Raw genomic sequence first — 22,228 nt, forward strand, 5'->3', positions numbered from 1 at the left:
CTCATTCTATACTTTCTGCTTAATAAGCTTCTCCTAAATTGCCAAACTTCGTGTTTCTTGTTTTGTGTTTCTGTGGCTTGAGCCCTGATCTCTTTCTCAGACTAAGGCTTCACTGTGTAGGTGAATATATCAATTACTAGTCCTTCCTGCTTGTCAAACTCAATAATTGAAATTATTATTTTCCTCTCCCAAAACTCCTCCCAACTTTATTCCTTCTGATAATGGCACTTCCCATTCCAGAAACCTGAAGACTCACTTTGTATTCAACTAAATACCTACTGTGTGCTAACATGTGGTAGCCAACAGTTCTAGAGTGTAGAAAAAGAAGACAAACAAGTAATCAAAAAAGATAAATTTTGGTAGAGAGAAGTGTTATAAAGGAAGTAAAAAGTGAATTACTGCTGTGAGGGATGGGACTGGGTCATAGGACAACCATAAGGTGGTCATGAAAACCACTTCAAAGAAGTGACGTGAAATCTGAGACCCAAATAATGAAAATGGCAATCATGAAAATACTGACAAAAGAGCTTCCCCAGGAGAGGTTATCAGTCAGTGCAAAAGCTCTGGATATGCATATCCCACCTCAATGTATCACTCTGATTTCAATGTTTGTCAAGTCTTATAGAGTAACCTCGATTTTGATCCCTCTCATATCTATTTCCTCCTGGGTTAAGTCCTCATTACATCTTTTTGTTTTTTTTTCTAAAGGGTCTTGTTATTTCTCCCTGGCTGGCCTCAAACTCCTAGGCTCCCAGGATCCTCCTGCCTCAGCCTACTGAGTGGCTTAGACCACAGACCGGCAGCACCATTACTTGGGCTTAAGCCCTCATTACTTCTCACTCCCCACCCCTTTCCTGTTCTGGTACAACCTTCATATCACTACAGAAGCAACCTCCCTGAAGTGAAACATGACATGATTCTCTCACTCCAAGACTAATCTAGTGACTCCCATTATTCACTGGACTAGTATAAACTTGGAAGACTAACATTCAAATCTTTTTATGGTATAACCTCAAAAATATCTTTCAATTTTTGTTTTCCACACTGCTGGGCTCAGTTCTACTGAAATCAGTGTTCAGAACACATCTAAAACATTCCTGTCTCCACACCTGCCCATATGTCCCCTCCACTTGGACTTACTGTCATCTCCTCACACCCAATGTGGGCCAGGTACAGCCCTGCACACCCTGCCTCAAATGTCCTTTTGCTATAAGACCTTTAACCTTAGGATTTCTCCCTGTTTGAACCTACCACAAACTGTATTCCTTCCTTACAGCACTTGTCATATTTTGCCCTAGACTACAGTTATGTGCACATTTGTCTTCTCTCGGTACATTACAGATGTTTTAAGACAGGGCCACATGGTATTTACCCCTGCACTAGTGTAGTGCACCACAAAGAGTTGGCATTGGGTATTATTTGTTGAATGAATGAATGAGTTTGTCAAATCTGAGTGTGATTAGCAAATAGCTAATAGTAAATAGCAAATCTGAGCGTGATTAGCTACCATGAAATGGTAGGTGGTTGCCCTTTTATCATTATTTGTACTCATTCTTGTGAGACCTATATAGAAAAAGGCAGAAAGCAGAGAGCAAATACAGAGTCCTTGCTTTGAAATAGTCGAATTAGCTTTAAGCTTGTCAAGTGAGGAACATGAAAAATACCAATTTAATCCTGCATAATCAGTATAATATGAGATTAAAACAACTCTTACTGAAATGCTAATTGACTTATTTCTTGCTTAGGATATAAACTTGCTTAGTACTGCTCAGTGATAAAAAAACACATTATCAAAATCACAGAACCTCATGCTTACCACATTGCTGCAAGTTCTGTATCGGATATTTCTTCCTTCACAGCTCCTAGGTCACGAAAAGAAAAAAAAAATCTCATTACTACTTACAAAAGACTCAAAATTTGAAACATTTTCTTATAAAAATATTTCCTTTTAATCTTGGAAGAAGGGCCTCCCTTTTCTTCTAAGTAGGTTCTCAGGCATTACTATTAATACTAAATTTACTAAATTTAGCAGATCTAAAGAAGTTGTATATGTAAATTGATTCTCTACAAGGACTGAGCCTAAGTATTCATCCTTGCTTCTAAATAAATATTAGTGCAAGGTTTTCTGAAATATTTATGTTAAATGAATTCAGTCTTCATTATTTTGGATATAAAATGGGAGAAATAGTTCACTGAAAAAACTTAGATCTTGAATGTGATAAAAGCATTGGGCTTGATATTAAACATATCTAAAAAATCACACTTCTAAGAACATGAAAAGTCATAATTCTTGAAAAATTACTTTTATTTCTAAAATGTGTGCTTATTAAAAAAAAACAAAAAAAAAATGTGTGCTTATTGCAGAGGTTTTGAAAAAGATTATAAAAAAGACAAAAAAGTCTCCTATAGTTGCTTCATCTAAAGATAATCACTATAGGCCAGGCGCTGTAGCTCACACCTGTAACCTAGCACTCTAGAAAGCCAAGACAGGTGGATTGCTTGAGCTCGGTAGTTCGAGACCAGCCTGAACAAGAGAGAGATCCTGTGTCTACTAAAAACAGAAAAACTAGCCAGTGTCATGGTTCATGCCTATATTCCCAGTTACTCAGGAGGCTGAGGCAAGAGGATTGCTCAAACCTAAGAGTTTGAGCTTACTATGAGCTATGATGTCACAATACTTTACCCAGGGCCACAGAGTGAGACTCTGTCTCACACACACACACACACACAAAGTATAAAGATAATCACTATTGCTTCACTTATTCTATTCTAGTATGAAGGAAATCATATTGCTTACATAATTTTGTAGACATCTTTCCCACTTAAAAATGTTTGGAAGTATTTTCCCATACTATTAAATAACTTAAAAGACACAATTTTTGGAGCTATATAATATTCCATCAAATGATATAACATAATTTTTTTATTGAATGGTAATTATGTACATTAATGCACTTTTGGGGTACAGTGTGGGGTTTCCACACACAATCCAAAACATTTCCATCAAACTGGTTAACATAGCCTTCGTGTCATTTTCTTAGTTATTATTTTAAAACGTTCACATTCTGCTCTTAGAAAGATTCACTTGTACCCTTGTAAGATAAACCTCAGAAGTGATCCCTCCAATCCCCCTCCCTCCACCTATTCCACCCTCCCTTCTCCCTCCCCCCTTCCCATATTCTTAGGCTGTTAATAGGTTATAGCTTACATATAAAAGGTATAAATTAGTTTCATAATAGGGGTGTGTACATTGGATACTTTTTCTTCCATTCTTGTGATACTTTGCTCAGAAGAACATTTCCCAACTCCATCCATGTGAACATGAAAGACGTAAAGTCTCCATCTTTCTTTATGGCTGCATAGTATTCCATGGTGTACATATACCACAGTTTGTTAATCTATTCGTGGATTGATGGGCACTTGGGCTTCTTCCAACATAATTTTTATATTCATTCTTTCATTACTTGTCATATAAGTAATTTACAGTTGGGGGGTTTATAAATGAGAGTGTGACAAGCCATCTCTAGACACATCTTATCCAAGTTTCTTTGCATTTAGAATAAATTTCTACAAGGGGAAGGAAGTACTGGACTAAAAGGAATCAACATTTGTAAGGCTCTTGACATATATCACCAAACTGCATTCCATAAAGGTTGTACCATTACATACTCCCCCCAGCAATACACGGGAGTCCATATTTTACTGAATTCTTGTGAACAAATGTAATCAACTTTTGCTAAAACATCTAATGAGGATGCTTAACTTATGAATAACAATAATCTGCTCTTTTCAAAATAAGTCACATTTTCCAAAAAGTAAGTAAAAATATACTATAGAATTCTGAGAGAATTATACTAATTGGTAAAACTGTGATGTCCCAAATACATTTCTAAGTTTGCTATATGTGTTAATTAATTCAATCTTCTCCAAAGCCTGGGAGATAGGATACCACTATTATATCCATTTTGCAGATGAGAAAACTGAAGCTTAGAAAAGCTAAGTAAATTGCCCAAATCACACAATTATTAAGTTGCAGAGCTGAGATTTGACACCAGACCATGCAGCTTCAGAGCTCACGCTCATAATTGCAATGTCTTAATGCCTCTTAATTCATTTTTTTGTTCAGCAAACATCCACAGAGCTTCTATTATGTGCTGAGCAATGAAATTACTATGAAGAATACAAAGAGGAATGAAGAATGAATATAACTTAGTTTTTATTACTAAGAAAATTAATTATACAATTGTAATTCAGTGGAAGAAATGCTATATTGTATTTGTGTTAGGTCCTGAGAATGTGAACAAAAAGAAAATGTTATCTGAAAACACAATTACATAAAAGCTATCTTAAAAATACAGAGAATGTTCCAGACCTAAAAACTTGACTGCATCAGATTGACTATGTCACCATTCATTAAAAATAGAAAAGGGGGCTGGGTGCAGTGGCTCATGCCTATAACCCCCTCATCTTGGAAGCCTAGGCAAGAGGGTCTTTTGTAGCCAGGATTTCAAGACCAGCCTGGGCAACATAAGGAGATTCTGTCTCTACAAAAAGTAATCATCATCATCATCCAGGTGTGATAGCTTGCTCCTGTAGTCCTCGACTTGAGCCCAGAAGTTTGAGGTTGCAGTGAGCTAACAATTAGGCCACTGCACTCTAGCCTGGGCAACACAGCAAGATCCTGGCTCCAAAAAAAGCTCCAGCAATGTCCCAGACAAAGGGTCAATGAACTTGAAGCCCTTCATGTCTCATTGGCAATACTGCTGCAATATCCACAGAGATGGCTTACTCTAAGCTAGCTGATGCCAACAAATGTTTAGCTCGTCTGAGGAGCACCCTTCATTATGATGCCATGGTGACCAAGCTACTCACCAACAGTGGTCTGGATTTTCATGACTGCTGAGAAGCAGAGTGCTGGCCATGCTGTCATAAATATTCTGGCCCATGTGACAGACAGTTCTATTTCTTGTAGTAAATAAATAAACTGGCATTCTAGTTTGAAACATTAAGCTCACGGGTTGGGTCATTACAAGTCCACTCCCAAGAGAAGCATCTGTTCTTGGTACTATTGGTGAAAAATATCAGATTTCTGAGTCTAAGAATGTGAGAGGTGGGCTCCAAATGGTGGTAAATTTATAAGGTAATGAATTCTACAACTGGGAGGCCTTTGGTGGCATGCCATCTACACATTGGTGTTTGCTGAATGTGATACATTTTCAATTTTGAAATTCTTGCTGCATATATAACATAGTGTAGTGGTGAAGGGTGCCCACTTTGAAACCCGACTCCTCTTTCTGGAATCTTGGCTTTCTACCTCAGTTTTTCTACCTTAGTTTGTCATCTATAAGATGGGATAATATTACTTACCTCCTGGAAGTATGAGGATTAACTGAATCATTATTGTAATTGTGAATCACTTCAAACAGACCCAGCACAGAGGAAGCATTACATAGGCTTTGATTAATTGTGTGCACAACAGATGTAAAAATGTAATATAATTTGAAATGAAGTTAAGGATTTATGAAGAAGAAACTAAGCAAAGCCATAGAGGCATGAAAAGATCTGGTGTGTTTAGAAATTCTCAAACAATTCTTGTTTTTTGAGTTTAGGGTTTATGTGGGGAATGGCAGCATCTGAGTGAAATATCTTCTAATTCTGAACTTTGTAATATGCAAAGGAGAGCTACTGAAGGGGTTAAAGCAGAGGAGATTCAGCGATGACTTTTTGCTTTAAAAGAAACGAGCTCTGTGTTAATTATTGAGGCCTTAATACTTTCCATTTTTCACCTTCATTTTATTTTCTTTCCCTAACCTCTTATCCGTGAGAGGAATAATGGAAACAATTTTGAATTAGGAGTCTGAAGATCTAGGTTACAGATTTTGTTCTTCTACTCGCATAAACAAGCCTGTTGCTCTCCTCTCAGGGTCTTAGTTCCCTTATCTCTCAGTGGATATAGGGATGCCATGGCAGAAAGTTATGATCACCAACTGAGATAATGCACAAAAGCTCTGTTCAAATGCCAAAGGGGTTAGCCCAGAGATATTGCTTACAAAACAAACAGAGCAGACACATACTTGCTTCGATAATTTAAATGAGCCGCTTTCCAGATATTTTAAACTGTCGTTACCTACACAGGTTTTATAAACATCCTCGGCTACTAGAAGGTATAGCATATAATGTGAAAGATTTAGTTAAAGCATTATTTGGAAAATGCAAAACAAAGCAAAAACAAAGCAAATAAAAAACACTTGTGATTATTTCTGAAGAATATCTTGTAATTGTCTAATAGCTAATATCGATTTGCAAATGACTTATTAAGGCCTCTGAACTGTCTTCCCTCTGCTATACTGTAGGAATTTTTATTGAGAGCTTATTTAATTTGGCTGAAACATATCGAAGTAGTAATGCTTACATCTGGCAAGGCACTCATTATTGACAGACACGATCAAACTGTGGGTAACAGCAGAGACACCAGCCTCTGCTATCCATCCAGTGCCTGAATAATTCATAAATAATAGCTAAAGGCGATTTCCATTTTTGAGAGAAGGGATTAAGTCGAAATAAGTGACTGGCTAGAAGAAAATGCTGAAATCAATAAGGAACATCTCCTTCGGTGTTAGGTATTCTATATGTAGTGTCTCTAGTTTTCCAACAACTCTGCAGATTTTTATTATTCCTACTTAATAGATGAGAAAACTGAGGCTAAGGAGTCTACAGCAGCTTGAAGCTATAAACACAGGAAAAAAAAGACAACCAGAGACTGAAATCCAGGTTTGGCTAGCTCCAAATGATATCAAACAATAAGAAAAGAAATAGGATGTGCTCAAGATATACTAATACACTAAACATGGAAACTCCGGGAAGCTCCGCAGGAGGCTGGCCTGGGGATTAGCGGCACGGTATTGCTGCTATCCCACTTTATCAGCTGCTGCTCAGCGCTGGTAAATCCACTTCCAGCACACCTAGACACACACTGAAACATCTCCAGGAAAAGCACGCTCATCAGTAAAATAAGAACTTTAGGGAAGAGAAGCTTATGCATTTTAAAAGTTTAAATGTGTTAAATCTAAAGATACATTTTGCACAAGTAGCAAAGTGACTACTCCACTGCAAGGATTTAATTCCTGCCAAGGGTGAATTTCTTCATCCAAGGCATTTATTTGGGCACAAAACCCTCATCTGAGCATTAAGCAGTAAAAAATATTTTCTTTCTCTTTTTAAAAACAGTTCATTAATATAAAACAGCTGAGTGGTTTCTTTCACTCTTAAACAAAGCAAAATCCACCTCAGAGGAGAAAATAAATGTTAGAAATTTTAGTCCAAAATGGTGTCGGAGGAACATTGTAGAATACTGATAACAGAGGCATTAAGTAAATGCACTCTCTGAATGCGAACTGTAAGACAGGCACAGGACTGTGGCTAGTGACATAGTACTGTACTGATTATGGACTCAGAAACTGGCTCAAGTAGGAAACATCGAAATGCAAATCTTAGAGGAACTTCCAATCCAAATATGTATAGAAAGTTCCTTATTGATTTCAGCATTTTCTCCTAGCCTGTCACTTATTTTGACTTAATCCCTTCTCTCAAAAATGGAAATCGCCTTTGGCTATTATTTATGAATTATCCAGACTTTAATCCACTTATGAGATTAGTATAGGCTTCATACATCCTTTGTCTCTCATTTACATACAACAAAACATCTAAACTCTTCCAGTACTTAAAATCCTAATGTTTAGTTTCAATGAAATCCTTAGTTTCAATTATCATGATTTAAGAACTTTAGAAAAATTAAAAGCTTTTTTGCTAGGGTGAGCAACTGGTTGGCTGCTGCTTCTTCCCGCCTCCCTCCTCACATAAGTCTTTTTAAAAGGGGGGATATATTCAATTTATCTTTCCTTTACCTTAAAATTCTTCTCATTGCCTCCCTAAGCAGAAAGATGCTTCTGGCAACATAATCAGACTGATACCTCGTGTCAGTGAAGAGTTTTAAGAAAATCTGATAACTGAGTATTTATAACTCTGGGGTTCCCAGGGACGATTTCAGTTGTATTAGGTTCAGAAGTCCTCAGGCTTTATCTTTGATTCCAAAAAGCAAAGAATGTTGCTCAGGAAGGACAGCTTACCGTATTTCCCTGAATACCATACGCCTTTCAAATATGGACTCACAGGCAAATTTGAAAACAGGACAGTCCATCTGCTTACATATTCTCTTTTAGTCACCTAGAAGGAAACCATGAGCTCTTTACAAGGCAAGAGATGTAAAGACACGTCAGCAATTCAAGGCAGAAGGACCCTGGGCCGTTTAGACCGTGGGTTCCAGTGTATAATGACTACAGATAGACAGGCCAAGCCCACCTGTGTCACGGCAGGGGGGTCGCATCCCGCTAGACTAGAGCATCTTTTTCCTCCTTCATTTCACATGAGCGATTTCAGGTACTCACTGGAGCGAGACAGCAGGAGGTTGCCCCCTCAGAGACAGTTAAAAGATTTCCACATTTCTGGGGCTTTTTACAAAGACCTTAGGAAGAATAACAAATTCTAAGAAGACCTGAGGACGCTGAGTGCAAATGGACTGTCACATTGCTTTTCATTTTCACAGACACACGACTGTAAGAGGTTCTTTTGGGAAAAACTTGATTCCAGTCCACTCGGTTATGGAAAAGGAAACTATGTGAACCTACAGGCCTTGTGTCTAAAACTCAACCATCATCATCTAGGGCTCTACGTGGCAGCTGAAAACCTAGTGAGTAGAACTGGAATCCACGCAGAACAGGTGGCTTGTTGCCTGGGAAGGAAAGAGGCATTAGATGAAGGAGTAGCTCTCATCTTTCCCTTAGGTCTACTTCATTCACCCTTATGCTCAACAAAAGTCATTCTTGAATAGTTTACATTTCATTCTGTGTTTACAATCATTGTTATTTAATTCTAATTCATAGAGTCTTAAACAAAAACCAAAGTAAAACTTGTTTATGTGGTAACATTATCTGATGGGAGCTTGACCTCGATAAGAGGAGTCATTTTAGCGCTGTCTTTTCTTTTTTTTTTTTCCTTTTTGCCCGTGCTGGGTTTGACCCTGCCACCTCCAGCATATGGGGCCAGCGCCCTACTCCTTTGAGCCACAGGTGCCGCCCAGCACTGTCTTTTCTTCGAAAGTATCTACAGATAACCTTGATCATGCCGTGTCTCCATTGTGTATTCTACCTCCAAATGATTGGAGATACGTCCCTAATGAGCACTGCACTAATATTAATAGGCTTGAATTGTTCTTCACAAACATCTAAGGAAGGTGTATGCATTCTGCACAACAGGAAGCACTTTTTACTTTCTACTCTCCACCGGCTTCGAGACAACCATCTTCTTCAAATAATTAGAAATTGGCTTACAAGAGTCTCCGTAGCAAGTAGTGTTTAATCTGGTAAGACCTGCCTATGAAAAACTGGTCTTAAGTATTTAAAGGTGTTCTTTACCCTCTCTGTGGCTAATGTTCATAATCCCCTCCTCCCCATTTCAGATTAAATCTCCTTCATTGGACAAAACCACTCAAATTCTTAGAAACAATGTCTCCGCAGTATACACAACCACCAGTAGAAAAGAAGAGACAGAGGTCCTTGGTGCTTTGGGACTTCCAAAAGCAGACATAAAAAATGTCTCTTTCTCCTAAGCAGTTGAAAGGTTCCTGAATCCCATGCAGAAGCAGCTTCCCACTGCTGCCTCTGCGTGTGATACATCACATGGCTCAAACAGATCAGCACTAAGGGAGAGATTTATTATTTTTTTCTGAATAGATAGATATACAAGCCAAATTATTATGACAACTTGATAAATGTAGCTTTTGAAAATGCTTTCTGTTGTAAAAATACAACAAACAACAAGGAGGCCTTCTGCCAGGTGTCATCCATCAGTAGGTGAGCTGGCTGGGAACACAGCGCTGGTGCCATACCAGTTTTTCCCAGTCTGTCAGAGGCTCTAACAGGGAACTCATGAGCCAAAAGAAGAGTTGGCCATAAATTTCATTTTCAAAGCAATTTAAAACTGATTAGGGGACAGTGGAAGCTCAGATTTGAAAATGGTGCTGGCTGGGTCTGGGGGCTCACACCTGTAATCTTAGCACTCAGGGAAGCCAAGGCGGGAGGGAGGATCACTTGAGCCAGGAGACAAGCCTGAACAAGAGTGAGACTTCATCTCTACTAAAAGTAGAAAAACTAGTGAGGCATAGTGGTTAGCAGCTATAGTTCCAGCTACTTGGGAGGCTGAAGCAGGAGGATTGCTTAAGCTCAGGAGTTTGAGGTTGATGTGAGTTATTATGATATCACTGTACTCTAGCCAGGGAAATAGGCAAAGATTGTGCCTCAAAAAAATAAATAAATAAAAATAAAAAAATAAAACAACAAAAAATGGTTCTATATTGGCTTGGCACCTGTGGCTCAAGTGGCTAAGGCGCCAGCCACATACACCTGAGCTGGCGGGTTCGAATCCAGTGTGGGCCCACCAAACAACAATGATGGCTACAACCAAAAAATAGCCAGGCATTGGGGTGGGTGCCTGTAGTCCCAGCTCTTGGGAGGCAGAGGCAGGAGAACTGCTTGATCCCAGGAGTTGGAGGTTGCTGTCATGCTGTCAGCTATGATGCCCCAGCACTCTACCCAGGGTGACAGCTTGAGGCTCTGTCTCAAAAAAAAGGTGCTGTAAGTTGTGAACTAGACTTGAAAGTGTTTCTTTGGCAAAGATAACATTTTTGTGACTTCAGTTTTATAATTCAACACTCTGGCTCTATACTAATTTATCATCATAAAAACATTCTAATGAGAAGAGGGGAGAGGAGAGGAGAGGAGTGGAGAGGGCCAACTTAGAAACCTTGATTTATGCATAAGGAGAGAGTTACTAAAACGTAATGTGGAGACTAAATTCAATATAAGTGGAGGTTATATAGGTTTGGGGAAAACATTCTAAGACAACATCCTCTTTGGTTAGTTGACCTTCTCTTGGCCAGATGGAGAAAGCATCTCTGTACTTTTACACATTTTTGAGCCACAGTTAAGAAGCTGCAGAACGATTAAATTAAAATTTAGAGCCATGAGAGAATATTATAGGCTGGATTTGGGAGTTTGTGTTCTGAGATTCAAGTTGGTTTATTTGCTATTTTGAGTGTTTGGTATGTTCTAAATTACAACGAGAGAAATCACTGCCAATTTTTTTCCCCCCAAACAAGTATGATTTTACATATCTCTGCCTGTTCTTCAAGGAAAGACAGGCTACAACAGAGCATCCAGTTTCTCAAAAGTGGGCTGGCATTACGAAAATGAGGAGTGTCGTCATGTGCTCCAAAAAGAAGAAAGCAAAACAATGACACCGTAAACCAGAAAGATCACTCTCGGCTCCTAATGAAGCCAGAAACTGCTCTGAGCCTGTTGCTTAGACAATCTAACGAGACAGTGTGCAGTCACCTGCCAACCAGCCCCTGGGCAGTGCTCCCTGGTGAACAAGCTTATGTGTAATGCCTCCCGATTCCCAGTCACTTCACTTGTTTATTGAGCATCTAATCTAAACCAGCACTAAGCAAGGTGCTGTGAAAGATTAGAAAGTGATGACTTCCCTGACTCTTATCAGAGTTATAATTTACTTGGAACAAATCCACATGAATCAGAATAGAACATACGCAGTATAATGCCTGGTGAATAACTCATGGGTATGATCTGAATACGAAATACAGAAGGAATTTGGAAAAGGGAGAGGTTGATGAGTGGGTAATAACTTACAATGAAAATATGAAAATACCTAGGGGAGGATGCCCTATAGGACTGTGGTCCCTAGCCCCCAAGCAATGGGCTCTTATGGGTCTATGGCCTGTTAGGAACTGGGCCACACGGTGGGAGATGAGCGGTGGGGAAGAGCAAAGCTTCATCTGTATTTGCAGCTGCCACTATTGCTTGCAAAGCTGCCTGAGCTCTGCCTCCTGTTGGATCAGCGGGGCCATTAGAGTGTGAACCCCAACAGTGCATGTGAGGGACTAAGTGGTGCTCTCCTTATGAGAATCCAATGCCTGATGACCTGAGGTGGGGCTGAGGTGGTGATGCTAGCTCTGGGCAGTGGCTGCAAATATGGATTATCATTAGCACAGAGATCTAACTGCACAGAGACCATAATCAATCAACTGCTTGCAGACTCAGACCAAAACCACCACCACCACACCAAGTCTGGGGAAAAATCATTTTCTGTGAAACCAGTCACCAGGGTCAAAAAGGTTGGGGCCACTGCTGTAGGAGCCATAGGAGAACCAAGAATGTGCTGGGGAAAGGAGAATTTGAGATTCAGCCCTTCCTCCCTCTTCTTACTTCCTAAAGTACTGCCCTAGATCCAATTCAGCAAATCCATCCAGTGGTGACTGGATACCTGCTCTGCGCAAGGCAGAAAGAGCTAAAGAAAAGGAAAATAAAACCCACATGCACGGCACTGACAGTCTGAGGAGGGGCAGCCATACAAATAATACAACAGAACTAGACTCTGGAAAGGTGACTAGGGTGGGTGTAACCAGAATACCTTACAAACAGCACAGGGATTCTCAGGGGCACAGATGAAGGTGGCTTTAAATAATAGGGGAACTTGGGGAGGGAGGGGCGTCAAAGTTGGGTAGCTTGTCCGGAGAGGAGGCACAGAAGCAGCCAAGTGCCCAGCGCTTTAAAGGACTAGGACACAGTCCTGTAGCCGCCCAGGCCTCTTTTCACTTTTAGAAAGCTGTATTTTATCTCTTTATTTGCTTTTCTCCCCTGTGGTCTGTGTGTTTGATCTCTGAGCCACAGTTCCTAGGCAGTTAGCACTCTACAAGCATTTCATGAAAAGGGAGGGAGGGAGGGAGGGAAAGAGGAAGGGAGGGAAGAAGGAAGGGAGGAAGGAAGGAAGAGAGGGAGGGAAAGAGGAAGGGAGGGAAGAAGAAAGGGAGGAAGGAAGGAAGAAAGGGAGGGAGGGAGGAAGGCAGGAAGGAAGGGAGAAAGGGAGGGAGGAAGGGAGGGAGGAAGGGAGGGAGGGAGGAGAGGAGGGAGCTAATAGAAGAATACAAGAGAAGGAAATGCTATAAACATAATTTCAGGCTATGGAGAACTTTCAGCCTCACATTTATTCTAACTTTTGAACACTGAAACCTGATTAAAATCTTTCTATAATCAGCTAGAGATGCAAACTTGAAAATGAAACCAAATAGCTACCAAAGGAAAGAAACTTTTGGCTCCTTTTAATGGACACGTTTATTTTCATATATTTACTCTAAGCTGTGTTTGCCATTGCAATGCATTTGTTCCCTCTGGAAGCTGGCTAGCCGTGGGGGCCGGGGGAGTGCTGCCTTTGGCTTATGATCCTCTAGGAAGGACACGCACTTTGCAGTACATACACACATGCCATGAGGTTTGCAAATGATCTTACATTTGCTCAGTAGCCAAAAGAGGCAAAGAATGAGAATAAAAACAAATGTGTTTTAGCAACATCAAGTCCAACTTTTCCATCTTCCCCATGAGGAAAATGTATATTATGAAACGCTGGGATTCTAACAACCTCACCCGATACAACCCTCGAGTTGGGAATTTATAAATTATTTTGGCTAGAGACTAAAGTTCTTCTATCCTTGCATGTCACCCAGATGTCCATTGCAAAACGGGGTCGGGAGAATCCTAACTTTCTTTAAGCCATTTATAGTAAGAGCAGCTTTTGCTCCTCCTCCTGTGCAGCAGCAGCACGAGCTGTGACTGCAGATCTGGGGGAGAAAGCATCTCTTCTGCAGGGTAACATAGTTCAACTTTAAGTTGAAGGGCGCCGTGGGTATCTCTCTGACAAATATTTATTAGACACTTGTTCTGTTCCTGGCACTGCCCTTCTGACTTCACAGATGAGCAAACTTAATCCAGAGAGACCAAACTCCAGTCTAATATCACACAGCTAGAATTAAGTGGTGCCAAAATTGAAAATCAGTAGTTAGATAAAAAATAAAAAGGCACAATTCACAAAGTAGGCAAAGAAAGTTACTACTGTAAGTTCTGGTTCCCACAACACGTGGCTCTCTCCCACCAGAAGAAGTTTATCTTGCGCAGGGAGTCCTACCCCAAAGCTCAAAAATAGGGATGGGCTCTGCGGCTATTGGAGGTGGATATACGCAATCATGGCTTTGGATAATGATCACGTGTGAATCTGGCATCGCCAATTGTTTTATAGTCATTCTTCTTGCCTTCAGGTGAAGCATTTATCCCCCATGATTTGCAATTCTGAACTCCCTCCTTTTTCTCTCAACATCTGGTATCTGTCTCAGATTGAAACTAAGCAAAAACAGTTAGGGCTAGGGGCGGCGCCTAGGGCTCAAAGGAGTGGGGTGCCGGCCCCCTATACTGGAGGTGGTGGGTTCAAACCAAGCCCTGGCCAAAAACTGCAAGAAAAAATAATTTTAAAGAATGTACACAGATATGATTTAGTAAAAAAATAAAAAAAAATAAGTAAAACAGTTAGGGCTAGATAACTCTATTTTCTACAAATTGGATCCAAGCAAAGGAAATAAAAGAATTCAAGTAGTATTAGAATGCCTTTCCATTTTTGGTGGTTGAGGGGAGGGAGGAGTTGGTGGGATGAATGCTGAATTGAAGGTGGAAGGTTAAACCCAAATCCATGGATCAGAAGCTTCATGGTATCAATGGACGGTGAGTATCAAAGAATTTGCATACACTATTCAAGAATCGCTGGACACTAACTAAAAAGCTGAAAATGTAAAGGATCATATTTATAAGCTTAATAATAATGGAATGAAAGAGAATGTCAAAAATCATCTAGTACATGTACCACATGGTATAGGTTGACTTTGACTAAAACTGGACAACTGTATATCTACCTTGAGAAGTCATTCCTCCCACTCATGTGGTACCTTGGCTGATCGACCCTTTTAAAGTCTTAACACACTGGTACCCGTGGCTATATCCATGACCTTCCCACCTGGCAGACTGGGTCACAGAAACATGAGTGAGAAATTTTAATAGAAAAAAGTTGCTTTATCAGAAAATTCTGGGGTTTTCCCTTCATTATCCTAACCTCTAAATTCCCAGGGAGCTGGAGAGACACCTCATGGTTTCACTTTCATCTCCTTGAATAGAGCAGAAGTTCTAATCCTGGCTACACATTAAAACCAGTAGGAGAGCTTTTGGAAAATTAACTGATGTCAGGGCTTCACCCCCATTGTTGGAGAGTCATTGAGGATACAAAGAACCAGGTTATACTGATTGCATTTGTTAGGTCCCTTTTATAATTGTGTCCCGCCCCCAAAAGGTGTGCCACCCACGGCAATAATTTCTTGACTATAACACCTAAAGCATAGTCAACAAAAGCAAAAATAGACAAAGTGGGGCTATATCAAACTAAAAAGATTCTGCACAGCAAAGGAAACAATAAACAGAATGAAAAGGCAACCTATTAAATGGGAGAAAATAATTGCGAGCCATATTTCTGATAAGGGGATAATATCCAAAATATATAAGGAACCTATTTAATTCATTAACAAAATAATCAAATAGCCCAGTTTAAAAATGGATAAAGGATCTGAATAGACAGTTAGTTCTCAAATGAAGACATACAAATGACTAAGAAGTATATGAAAAGATGCTCAATGTTATTAATCAATAGACAAATACAGTTAAAACCACAATGAGTTATCACCCCATGCCTGTTAGGATGGCTATCCTCAAAGATGGAGACTTTACTTCTTTTATGTTTATATGGATGGAGCTGGAAAATATTCTTATTAGTAAAGTATCTCAGGAATGGAAAAAGAAATACAATACTACTATGAAACCAATTCATAATCACTCACACTTTCATATGAAAGATGAATCACAACTATAGCCCAGGATGAAGGAGGGAAGGGGGGGTGGTTTGATAGAGGGAGAGTTAATGGTAGGACCACACCTATGGAGCATACTGCAAGGGTATAAGTCAAATCTATCAAGTATAGAACACAAATGTCTCATCACTGTGATTAAGTAAATGAGGTGAAAGCTATGTTAAGTAGTAGGATGTAAAATACAAATTTGTACAAATAATCAACACATTGAATCCCACAAAGGCAAAATAGGAAAAAAAAAAAAAAAGCAAAAGATCAAGTGCTGATGAGGATGTGGAGAAACTGGCACCTGTACATATTGTTGGTGGGGATATAAAGTGGTACAGCTGCTGTGAAAAACTGTATGGAGGTTCCTCAAAAAAAATATGAAATATTATATGATCCAGCAAACCCACTTAGATACTTATTAATAAGAACTGAAATCAGGATCTCATAGATATAGTCATACTCCCATATTCATTGTAATACTACTCACAACAGCCAAGATACAGAAATAACCTAAATATCCACTGATGGATGAATGGATTAAGAAAACGTGGTAAGTATGTACAATAGAATATTACTCTGCCTTAAAAAAGAAGGAAACTCTGCCATATGCAGAAACATAGATAAACTGTCCTCATAGATTAACATGAGGACATCATGTTAATTGAAATAAGAGGAACACAAAGGACACATACTGCACTATTCCACTTACATGAAGTATCTAGAATAGTCAAACACCCAGATGCAGAGAATAGAATGGAGGGGGGCCTGAGGGCCCAAGGGAAATGGGAGTTACTACTCAACAAGTACAGTTTCCCTTATGCAAGATGAGTACATTCTAGAGATCTGATGTACAATATTGTTGATATAGTTAACAATGTTTAAAATTTTGTTATAGTGATAGATCTCATGTTAAATTTCTTGCTACAATTTTTAAATAAAGAGGAAGGGAATACCAAAGAGAGAGTCAGAACAGATTAGCTCTATGTTCTCTTCCATGTCAGTGCAGGTCTCAGTCTGAAATCTTCTATCAATTCTGCACAAACACAATTCTGTCTACCAACCTTGGTTCTGTGGTATAGGTATTAGATTCCTGATTCTTTTCTAGAGATGTTTAATATCCTATAGTTTTCTTCTTTAGTTGAAGTGCAAATTGAAGAAATGAAATAACAATACTGCATGTGCAGTTTTAAAGCAAAATACCAAACATTTCTGGGTTTTCTATAAAGGCATAAAAAAAGGATGTTTATAACATAGGTTATAACTTAGTGAGGAAAATAAAGCATGATATACTGCTACCAGAATAAACTAATGATAAAGATAAAAATACAAAAAGATCCAATTCCACACATGTCTTACGTAACAGGGAAATTCTCTTAATATAAAATATCTTGCAACTATAATCAGTAGAAACTCAGGGGCAAATTAATACTTCGGCAAATGCCTGGGACCCTTGCCCTTTGGGAATTTTATCCTTAGTAACAACTAACTACTTGTCTAATGCACAGTTGGCTTTAAATAAGTATTTTTTAATGAATGAATTAAAATTTAGGAGAAATAAAAACTTTAGAAGGGTTACTGGACAAACCAAATAAGGAATTTTTAAATAAACAAACCAAGACAGCCAAGAGTTATAGATTCCCAATACAGCAAATAAAAATTACGGACACCAAATATATTTCCAATCGTCTTTTATTTCCACAGATTGGTTGATGGGATAAACCAGGCCATAAATTGGTCCTAAACATTTAGTCATTGGCCTCAGCGTGTTCTCCTCCAGAAAGGATATCAGATCTTGGAACAATATACCCCCTGCTAAGATATATGACCTGCAATATTAGAAATCTGGGTAATACATTTAGACTAGGCTTTGACCCAAAAAGGAAAAGGAAGGCAACTGCACACTCAGGTCCCCAGATGTGCACTCTCCTCTGACACAACGAGAGGGCCACCGCATACAAACGACACGAGGAGTCAGACCTACTCCGCGCTTGTATATATTTCTTTCAAACAAAAACGCAAATATTTCCAAGGAAAACAAGGCCGATAGCATGCAACACTAGATGAAGAATAACAGATAAATCTTGCATTGGGGCTCCTTTGAGCTGAAAGTTCTAAAACCTCTTAAAATAAGTCTGGTGAACCTTAATTAGATGTGATGATAGTGATGAGATGCCTTTAAAAGAAAAAATACTTTTTTTAAAAAGCCAGTTCTTACCATTGAAAATTTTCTTTCGGTGTTCGTTATTACATAGTGTAAACATTAGTTGCTAACTAAAGCTTATAGTAGTATGTCAGTATTTTCGTGGGAGAACATTTGTGTTTGCAATTAAAAATCAGAGAAGTTAGCTTACTATCCCTTAGCATAATTCCTATGAAATGAGAAGTTTAGAATGATCTTTCCCATTGCTGGGGACTAAGACTCCTCGGGCTATTTATTTTAATCTTTCTGTGTTTATGTTGACAGCATTCTGGCAGCCGCATGCCTTTGTAATAATACTGTAATGTTACTTTACTTAGGCACCCTCCCGTGTGATGCGTTTTATCTCTTGCACATCTAATAATTTTATTCGACTGAAAAAATTTGCATTCAACTCAAAGATATAATTTAAAATTTCTTAACTTTAAAAATGCTGTTGTCCTTTATAAATAGACTTTTTTTTGCTATCTGGATAGTTATGAAGCCACTGAACCCATCATTTAATTAGTTGAGATTTAAAAAAAAATTCATACCCTTAACACATTAATTAATCTATAGTGTTAATCCATTAAATTATATTATTCACTAGATTAATTTAGGATTTCAGAACATAAAATACGTAACCTTTTCACTAATGCAAAGGTTAACACCACACATAAGACCATCCTGTTATTTGGCCTATTGCTGTATCAAATGAACCAGCATCAACCTAACAGTGATACAGACAATATTCGCACAGTGCAAACTGCCTCGTGTCTTTGGAATTCTTTATGGGCAAAGCTAATTAAACTGGCTGGAGATAAACCTGGAGCTCTCACAGATAAATGAATGTTTTTAAAAAGTTAGACATGAGTTCACTAGAAATATTATTTGAGAATATTTTGTTTGGGGTGAAGAATCAGAGAGACAAGGAGCAGGTGACCCATTGTTAATTCACTTGAAATAAAGGACCATCATCAAGTACAAGTAGTTATAGTCTTTTTTCTAATTAGTGAAAGACAAAAGCAGATATTATGTTCCATGAGGTGATGCATTATCAGAATTACTCAATGAAACTTAATACAATCTTATAGAAATTAGTGATAGTGGTAGATGATGTTTATTCAGTGTCTTCCTTTATGCTCAAACCAGAATTATAGGGAACAGCAATTATCAGTGTTCCAATGTGGGAAAGTCAAGCAGTGCCTCCTTTCTGCAAGCCTCTGAAAAAAAGATGGGGGAGAAGCCAAGGAAAGAACTCTGCTCAGTAGCCCCTGGGTCGGGGCTTTTCCCCCAGCACAAAGCATTGCTAGTTGAGAATAAAGGCTTTTATAGTTGACCTTTCTATACATTTTCATTCCATTTTTCTTCCATTGATTTTTTTTTCTGGGACCATCAAAAGATGTCTCAGAAAAGGTATTCTCCACTAAGAAGGTTAACCAAGCTTCTCACAAACTCTTAATACATCAGGGAACATAATTGACTCCAGAAGTTGTCATTTATTCCATAAAATCTGGATAATTTAGCTCTCTTTACAGTTTTATCACATTGGGAACAGAATAATTATTAACTGATAGACTTAAAAAAAAATCAGACCTGAAAGACCTAAGAGATCATATTACCAGGGCTGGAAAATTGGCCTGGTAGGTTAATTCATCTGGTGGGTGGGATTTATTTGGACAGAATTTAAATGTCATTAGACTACACATTCCAGTTACCCACTGAGCCTCTACGGATATATACACTCATAACTTCTGTTCTTTCCCAAATGTATAAGGTGATGGGATTGAATTCAGATGCTTAAATCTGGAATGGACCGTTAAGAGAGAGCCCATTAGGTTCATTAGTTCATTAAAAACGACTAAGAAAGCCACAGAAGACCATTTATGGTAGGCTGCAAAAAGGGTCCCAATTTTTTACCTTCCCTGAATCTCCTGCTCTTCCCCAGCACTGAGCACTGCGAGTTGAGCATTTTTGCTCTTCCACTCTGATATTGGACTTGACAGGTGGCTGGGTTTGGCCAGTAGGATACTGGCAAACATGCCATAGAGGCTTGAAAGGGGCTTTGGCATTGAGAATTGCTCTCTCTTTCTCACTGTGGCTGCCACCATGGGAATCTGCCTAGGCCACCCTGCTGGGAAGTGAGGGACAAGTGGAACAGAAATGAGTTTCTCCAGCTTGCCAAAATGAAACCCACCTAGATGAGCCAGCAGCTAGACATGTGATCAAGACCATCCAAGGTCATCAGAGCCCCCAGGCAAGCAGTGATCCCTTATCTTATATTTATGAGGTTTAGTGGTTTCTATACAGCATTGTTGTGGACTGGATAACTGATGCATCAATTAGTGCTTCCCTTAGAACCAAGAATCTCAGGTGAGTAAAAAGAATAGATCCTTGCTAGTACTAGATTAGTTGTAATTGGTTGTTGTGGGAGAACAACTTGAAAACTTGTAATATCAAATTTGTTTTAAGTCTTGAAGCTGAACACAAATTTCACAATATACCTGTCTCTAAATTATGAGAGTGAAATGTATTCTGAATCCAGCCTAAAGACTGATCTGGGGCTATGTTTAAACAATTTAATTACATTTAAGTAATAATGAGATAATATTAGAATATACCTTATTAACATTACGTTTTGTTTTCATTAGTATACTTATTTACCATTTATTGCTGCTTAGAGTTATCTATTTTAATGAAAATTAAAATTTTTTAAACAAGGATGAAAATGAAGACTTTGAATCTTGGTCTCTCCATTAACTCTTTTGAAAGCTTAGTTTTTTGAAATAGGAGGCTATATACCCAGATATTGCTGTTAATAGTGAAAGATCTTGATTGAAAAAAATAAAAAGAATACAAATAGCATCTTAGGTGTTTGACAACTTAGTATTTTGATAACGAAAAGTTATTATACTTCCTTCCAATATGCTGAGGAAATGCATTGAAACTATTTAGGGAGAAGGATGGAAATCATCCAATGAATGATTCTCTTTAGATATCAAAGGAGACTTTCTTTATATTGTCATTCCACATAAATCAAAAAAGAGAAGATACAGGGGTTAAAATCCTTTTTATAAAACTCATGAAATGATATGAAGTGGCAGAAAGAGAAAGTCAAGGATATACTAAGAAACGTCTGGTAAATTCAGATTCTAAACAATAGGCCCATGGCAAAGAGAACTGAATTTTGATCGTGGCCCACTGATCCTTAGAGTAGGGACTCCTCTTGGATATGTGGGCCTGACCAGTGTCTGTGGAAGGCTCCTGCCGGAGTGAGTTCTCTGCAATAGCAGATTTTAGATTTTTTTTGGAAATGAATTATATTTTCTATACAAATACATTTTAACATTTTCTCATTATCACTTAAATGTAATTGAATCATTGCTTAAATATAGCCCCAGATGAATTTTTAGGCTGGATTTAGAAGGTATTTGATTCTCATAATTTGGGGACAGGTATGTTGTGAGATTTGTGTTTAGCTTCAAGACTTAAAACTAATTTTATAGTTGACACGTGCTTATCGACATGCCTCATTTTGAAAAACACAACACAGCATTCATAGCAGAATCATAACTATTAAATGATAGCATTTTTTTTGTTACACCATCTGATGCTTTCTAGAAAATGACTGTGTGCTTTATATAAAACCTGAGTTAGTTTAAAGTTACCATCACAAGCTCTCTGAAAATTTAACAACAAAACATCCTTATTTGGTATTACAAGGGCATTAACTTGGTCATCGTGGAACTTTAAATTATCTTGGAGATGCAGATTTTTTAGAATCATACCTCCAGAGATGATAATACATTCTTAGTTTTCTTCCTTTTAAAATCTGTAGCTGGGAGACTTAACTCATTAGGGTATAGAGGTCTAAGAGGAGCTGTCCCAGAAAGCCCACTACAGTCATTGGCTGAACATCTGAGTCAATCTGTATGTTGTTTGTCTCAAGACGATCAGAATCAGGTAGTTCAGCCTAAAGTTACCACACACAAAAAACCCTCCTGGAGAATGGTGTCAAAATATATGTGTAAATAGTCCTTTCATAATTAGAAAATGTACATTTGTATTGAATGGAGTTAAACTGAAATCATTTCCACTCAGATCAGGAACTAGGCAAGGGTGCCCATTGTCTCCGTTGCTCTTTAACATCATAATGGAAGTTTTAGCCATCGCAATTAGGGAAGAAAAGGCAATCAAGG

General features: G+C 38.5%; 1 protein-coding gene across 1 annotated transcript in view; it reads right to left on the bottom strand.

The window, feature by feature from the left end:
* ADAMTSL1 (ADAMTS like 1) overlaps window positions 1-22,228 on the bottom strand; it is an 898,927-nt gene that overhangs the window by 311,763 nt on the left and 564,936 nt on the right. Inside the window, exon 4 of the mRNA XM_012813071.2 lies at window positions 1,817-1,862. Within this exon, the coding sequence (XP_012668525.2) occupies window positions 1,817-1,862 (46 nt within the window). The remainder of the gene's footprint in view (window positions 1-1,816; window positions 1,863-22,228) is intronic.

Source organism: Otolemur garnettii, unplaced genomic scaffold (assembly GCF_000181295.1).
Source record: "Otolemur garnettii isolate 467f Iridium unplaced genomic scaffold, OtoGar3 scaffold00006, whole genome shotgun sequence".
Classification (NCBI taxonomy): Eukaryota; Metazoa; Chordata; class Mammalia; order Primates; family Galagidae; genus Otolemur; species Otolemur garnettii.